The following is a 6,994-nucleotide window of genomic DNA, read 5'->3' on the forward strand; positions in this document are numbered from 1 at the left end:
CATAACAAGAGTTCCAAATTGAATTTGAAGCCCACAGAACTTAAGCGACTTGATTAAAATCTCAGAACTCTGAATTCAGTACTTCTTCCACTATATCAGAATTATACCCCTGAAATTCTAGGCCCAGGAAGGCCGCAAACTCCAGGAATTATCAGTACTGTATAAAAAATTAACCTTTATAAGGGACACAGTCCATTTTCTTACTTCAGGAGCTTCTAGGTCCAAAAATACAAAGTGCTGCTACTTATTTCAGAGGCCAGGATCAGACTAAGGCCTCTTATATTTAAATTAAAAGAACTGGGAGGTTAAATATACCAGATTTTGTTTTCCAACACAAGACATCAAAAGTACACTGTATCTTTTTAATTCATTCAATATAGTTTCAGTGGAACGTGGCAATACAGCAAAATTTCCTGGAACCTCTCTTCTCTGTTATCTTGCAAAGCACTCAGTTACTTTTTTGTCATTCAAAATTGTCTTCCCTCTAAAGCTCAGAGACCTCGATTTCCTATCCCATCCAAACCTCCTGTCTTCCAAAAAACACAGCTGAGGTCTAAGAACAGCATGTTTAATTTTCCACCCTACTGCTATTACAAACATAAAATTTCCCTTTTATAAAAAAGATGATAAAACAAACATGGTGGAATCTCAATTACAAACTTAGACACTCCATGCTTTAGAGAGCACTAACTAAAGTGGACCAGGAAAGTCAACTTTATCCCAAGAGCTTACTATAGTGAGGGCTACAGTATGTATACATACTCGTGTGTCTGTACGTACAAAACTTAAAGGGAAACTATTGGCTTTGGATATCATACAGAAAATGTCACATAATAATTAGTCAGTTATTGTTGGTTTTGACTCATAATGACCCTATGTACAACAGAGCAAAACACAGCCCAGTCCTGCACCATTCTCACAATCATTGCTATGCCTGAACCCACTGTTGTAGCCACCGTGTCAATTCATCTCCACTGAGGGTCAGTTATTAATAAAGTCCAATAATGAAGTAAATAATGCTTATTCAAAGCATTAAGATACACCTTCTACACACCAGGAACTTGGTGAAGAAGACAACATACTCCTGGCCCTCACCGAGCTTCCAGTCTGGTCGTTTGGAAAATATGTTACTTCTGAAAGTAGTAACTCTCTAGACATTATTTTGAGTAGATTAAACTTTTATTAACTTCTTCACAGAAAACTTGATATGGGTTTAGAAATAAAATTGTTTATTTATTACACAGCTAATATTCAAAGTCCTATAACCCAAGAATCTATTACCTAAAGTCTTTGAACTTTTTCGTTATCAATATAATAGCAAATTCCTGCAACTTAAAATCATCTACCTATCAAGAGCTTACATTATTTATGGAACCACTTAGAAGGGATCTAATGGTTTGTGACATGTCTAAGATCCTTAGAGTTTTTCTTTATAATCTCTTAATATTTCATAAAAAATAACTAACGACAATGACGTACTTAGATTCCCACTATTTCTCACTCAAGTATAAGAGACAGAGGAGTCAAGTATTGATTCCAATTCTGATTTTGATTCTTTGGTGTGTGGCAATGATCAAGTAAATGAGAACTCTCTACTGAGCTTCCTTATTTGTAAAGTAGGTTATTCCAGAACTCTTCCCATTTCAAATTTAAATAAACAATCCTGGCAGAAGTTGGGCAACTGACTAACTTACTAGTATGTGATATCACTACCTTCCAGCAACAGTTATTAAGTTTGCATATTTGGACTGCAATTTCATCGCTAAACCCATTTCTGAAATCAAAGATTTTTAAAACACCATCTGCCTTCCCTCCTCAGTGTGCATTACTGTACCTATTAACAGTTGATAAGTCTGTCCACCTTAACAGACAAAGAATGCTTGATGAGTACTGAGTTTTACTCATCCCGTATTTGGTTTATCTTACCCTACCACAACCACTGCCCACTCCCATTTACACCCATAAATTGTATTCAGCTCATAAATCATATTCTCACACATTAAATGTTGACTGAATTCTTACTGACTAAAATCACCTACTTTAATAATGGATTCTTCTAGTAATTGAAAACAGTCTCCATCACTTACCATGCAATCTTATTTTCACATTTCTTCTTGGTTTTTAAATTTCACCAACAAAGGGAGTGTGAATTTTTAAAAGATTTAGCTTAAAATAAAGTGCCACAACCTAATCAATGGAGTATTTTAAGACAGGGGCAATATTTTAATCATATTTCCACCAACTCCACTACCCAAGCGGCCAGCAGTACCAGCAGTCATTCAATGAGTATCAGTTAAATGAATGAATAAGTCTAGCACAGAGAACTGCAAAACAATAATCTCCCAAGAGCAACTTTTGGATTTCATGGAATACAGCAAAATAAAATAACAAAGAACCTAAATAAATTGGAGACAGACACAGAGTATCAGGGTTGCCAACTTTTACCTTACTAGAAAGATTGATAAGAAATTAAATACCATCTACATATATCTACAATTCATAGAATGGCACTGACACTTCACTTCTAATGAGGATCAACTCTCTGCTTTACTTTTCTCTTTTCAATCTCCAATCTAAGATATTTGTTATATGAATTTACACCTATCATCTTTCCTAGTATAACATAAAGAGAGAACACTGGAAAGATACTGTGGACAAGTTTATAAAATCTGCTAAAGGAATTTAGTCTTTGATTGAAGAATCGGATTTGAGAACAAGACAAACAATAAATCAGTGTTCTGTAAAGATAACTCTGCAGCAGTGGACCAGGCATGTGCTAGGGATGAGCAAAATAAGTCAGGAAGCCAAGCAGAGACATTTGTAGTTATCCAGGCATGGAGAGATTCAAGACTGAGCAAGGGTGCCAAAACAGAAAGATATAGGGCAGAAACTATGATTTTATGAACTGTTATATGTGGGCACTGCTCATTAACTCATTTAATCCCATGACTACCTGCCCTAGTATCCCCATTTTATAGGCAAAAAAATTATGGCTCACAAAAACTAGGTAATTTGCTCTAGGTTCCAACTAGGACTTGAATCAAGATTTGCCTGACTCCAACATCCTTATTCTTTTGATCACGAACTATTCATATTTTAAAATAACGGAATCTCTAAAGAGCCATGTGAAAGGAAAGAGCCTTACAGGAGATTTCATATATACAGAAAAGAGAAGTATTACTGTCATTTTATCCTATCTAGCAAAAATATACAAAATGTTATTATGCATACACTGTAGGGGGACACTTGGAAAGATGATCTGATTTGGTCTGGAGAGTGAGTCAGTTTTTGTTTTTGATATGTATTTGAAGGAAGGCAAACACACTATAGTCAAAGGCAAAAAAAAAAACAAAAAACACCCAGATTCAAGGAGTGAGATTATTTACTGCACAAGGAAAACAGGGGCAGAGAAACAAAGACAGCATTCAGATAAGTAAATAAACTATCTTCGACAACTGAGAGACTGCACTTTAGGAACCATTTACTGTTACATGATCACTGAAGCACGAAGACTTTCCTAATGTAGGAACAAGAAAAATCAAAGAGGATCACAGGCCTAATACAACTGACTCTGAAGTCAATTTTTAAAAGCCCCCACACCAAATAATTAGCCACACAATAGACACAGACCACCACCTGTGCCACATTTTCATCAATTATAACCTTTCCAAGACTATCATAGTAATCTTAAAAGTTGAAAAAGACCTTAAGGTTACCAACTAATCCAGACCCGTCTCCAAACAGGTATTGATTCAGGATCTACATTAACACTTTCAGGGTCTGGGAGCTCGGTATATCAAAAAAAAAATTCTATTCTGGCAGTATCAGTTCTTCCTATATTTCACTGAAATTTTATCCCCCGAATTCTCCATAACTTCCACCCATTTGTTCCTAACTGTGCCCTCTCAGAGATACGCACAATGTGTTTCTATCAAAGTAATGTCCAGGATTTCCTGACCAGCCCTAATCCTAATTATCTTTTTTAAAAAACCCTATTTCCCAAAATAAGCGCTCGAAGAACAGAACGTGCAGTTCATGCCACTCTGCTTATTTAACAGAACACCCAGAAGTTAGTTGTAGACACTTCTCAGGATTAATAATCCACTTGTACGACTTCTTATACGTGCTCATTTACTAAACTACCGGTTTTGATCATAGCATAAGGGATTTTCGAAATTCAGCCTAACAGAAAGCGTTGTTCTGAATCTACGCATTATATCCGCATAATCCTACCAGGAAATAAACCTAGAGGCCTGCAACTTCTAATAGGCCAGCTAAATCTCCTTCAGCCCCTCCCAGGACAGCTAAATAGAAAATGAAGAGGGGAATCTGGATCAAAGAAAACCCCTAGGCGGGATGGAAAGTTAGGCCACACGAAGACCGAGGACGAAAGGTTAGGCCTATTACTTTCCATCGAGTCCCAGTATCTGGGTGCGGCGACTGGTTCCGCGCGAGGCAGGTTAACCTCCCCAACCCCCACCTCCGCCCCGCAACGACCAAGGCCCCATCTTCCCACTCCCGAGTCCCGCCTCCGCCCGTCACCTTTCTCCTCACTAACCTTTCTCCTCCCGGCTGTCGGCCGCCATTGCTCCCCTCCTGTTTCCGCTGCTGCTGCCGCCGCCACCGCCGCTTCGACGCGACTCGCGCGGGCGCCGCAGCCGCGGCAACAGTAGCACGGGCCCGTCCGTCAGTCCGTCCGCCGGGCCGCGCGCTTCGCACCTTGGCCTCTCCCACTCACCCTTCTCGACTCACCCTTTTTCTCCCCTTTCCCCCTTTCTCCTCTCACGCCAGGCTCCTGTGGCCTAGACCCAGCCTTCCCGATAGGGCTTGGGGACGGGAGGGGGAAAAGAGGAGGGAAAGGAAACAGATGGCGACGGCGGGCGGCGCTAAAATGGAGCCTGCTTCCTGCGTGAAACAATCCCGCTCCCGAAATGCCCTTCGCTGTTTACGCTTCGTTCCTGTCTGGGAACGTCACAGTGCGGAGAGGGGCGGAGCGGCGAGACGGGGAAGGGAAGTAGCGGGACGTCACCACGTCGCCCCGCCCCCCGCAGCCCCGTCGTCTTCGTAAAGAGTCTTATTGCGGGGGCTTAGGTTAGCCAGGTTGAGGGCCGTGTTCACCGCTCAGTTGCGTAGCTTCTCAACCGAAACGCATAGTGGAGGCTGTGGCGCTGTAACGTGTCCGTTTTGTCGTCCCAAATCGTCCCGCAGTACTCCCAATTTAGTGCTGGAAATCAGAATCCTGTTTAGAACAAGTCCAGGCTGGCTCCTCTGAAGCCACCACTTTTTCTGTGTATGAGATGTTTTTCTTAAGGCCCCCAGGTTTACCCAAAGGCATCGCAGGGAATGCAGCTCTCTTGCCAAAAAATCATAGTTTTTGTTTGTTTTTAAATTGGGGGAAGGAATTATACCGTATTTTAATATAACTTTGTTAATGCACATAACAAATTTGTATTAATCATTTACGCCCTGAGGTACACAGTTGATTAAACAGACCATTGAGGAATCGAAACTACAAAAGTGGCTGAAAATTACATAGCTACATAATGTAGTAAAATCTATGAAAGAAATTATGAGTTCAAAGGAGTGAAAATATAATTTGGCTTCACTGCAAAGTAAGTTCACAAGGTAAAGAAAATTTGAAAAAGAGGTAACATTATGATATAATGACTAATACCATGTTCAGAGTCCTTGGGTGTTGAACACAGTTAAGTACTCAACTACTAAGTAAAAGATTGGTGGTTCAAACCCACCAAGAGGTACCCTGGAAGAAAGGCCTGGCTGTCTACTTCCAGAAGGTCACAGCTTTGAAAACCCTGTGGACAGGGATTCTGATCTGATACACATGGAGTCACCGTGAGTCGGAATCATCTAGACTAACTGCTTCCAAAAACCACTGGTTCAGCTTGGTTTAGTTTCACGTTCACAAAAGGACAAGCAGTCCACAGTTTGTTATTACTTGATGCCCAATATAAAGAATTATGACCAATCTAAGGGAACAGTGGTGGTTCAGTGGTAGAATTCTTGCCTTCCAGGCAGGAGACAGGTTTGATTCCTGGCCAATGCACCTCACGTGCAGACATCACCTGCCTGTCAGTAGAGGCTTGTGTGTCGACATGATACGGAACAGGTTTCAGAGGAGCTTCCAGACTAAGATGGACAAGGAAGAAAGGCATGCTGATCTGCTTCCAAATATCAGCCAATGGATTACAATGATCTGATCCTGTTCTGCACTAGGTTACCATGAGTTGGGGGCCGACCCAATGGTAGCTAACAACAATCTTTCGTATCCTTGTAAATGGGAATTGAAAACTTATTCTCAAAGAGTTACTGTAATGTTTTCCAAGGATTAGAAAAATTCAATTAAGTGTTCAATGTTGTTATTGTTAGATACCGTCCAGTTGGTTCTGACTCAGTGACCTTTTGTACAACTGAACGAAACACTGCCAGCTCTTGTGCCATCCTCACAATCTTTGCTATGCTTGAGTTCATTGTTGCAGCCACTGTGTTCATCTATCTCCTTGAGGGTCTTCCTCTTTTTCGCTGACCCTCTACTTTACCAAGCATGATGTCCTTCTCCAGGGATTGGTCCCTCCTGATAATGTGTCCAAAGTACATGCCTGAGATGAAGTCTTAATCATTGTCAACTTCAAGGAGTGCTCTGGCTGTATTTCTTCCAAGACAGACTTGTTCATTCTGGCAGTACATGGTATATTCAATATTCATTGCCAATACTGTAATTCAAAGACATTAATTCTTCTTCAGTCTTCCTTATTCATAGTGCAGCTTTCACATGCATATGAGGCAAATGAAAATATCATGGCTTTTTTGGGGGGTCAGGCACACCTTAACCCTCAGGACAACATCTTTGCTTTTCAACACTTTAAAGAGGGCAAATTTGCCCAATGCAATCGTAGTTTGATTTCTTGACTTCTTCTATGGTTGTTGATTGTGGATCCAAGTAAAATGATATCCTTGGCAGCTTCCATCTTTTCTT

The 6,994-nt window shown here is 40.6% G+C and overlaps 1 protein-coding gene across 4 annotated transcripts in view; it reads right to left on the reverse strand.

The window, feature by feature from the left end:
* YTHDC1 (YTH N6-methyladenosine RNA binding protein C1) overlaps window positions 1-4,942 on the reverse strand; it is a 42,187-nt gene extending 37,245 nt beyond the window's left edge. For all 4 annotated transcript variants that reach the window (XM_049886102.1, XM_049886101.1, XM_049886100.1 and 1 more), the window contains exon 1: window positions 4,559-4,942. In XM_049886102.1, coding sequence (XP_049742059.1) covers window positions 4,559-4,586 — 28 coding nt within the window. In that variant the 5' untranslated portion in view covers window positions 4,587-4,942. The remainder of the gene's footprint in view (window positions 1-4,558) is intronic.
* Window positions 4,943-6,994: the final 2,052 nt, after the last annotated feature.

Source organism: Elephas maximus, chromosome 5 (genome assembly GCF_024166365.1).
Source record: "Elephas maximus indicus isolate mEleMax1 chromosome 5, mEleMax1 primary haplotype, whole genome shotgun sequence".
Classification (NCBI taxonomy): domain Eukaryota; kingdom Metazoa; phylum Chordata; class Mammalia; order Proboscidea; family Elephantidae; genus Elephas; species Elephas maximus.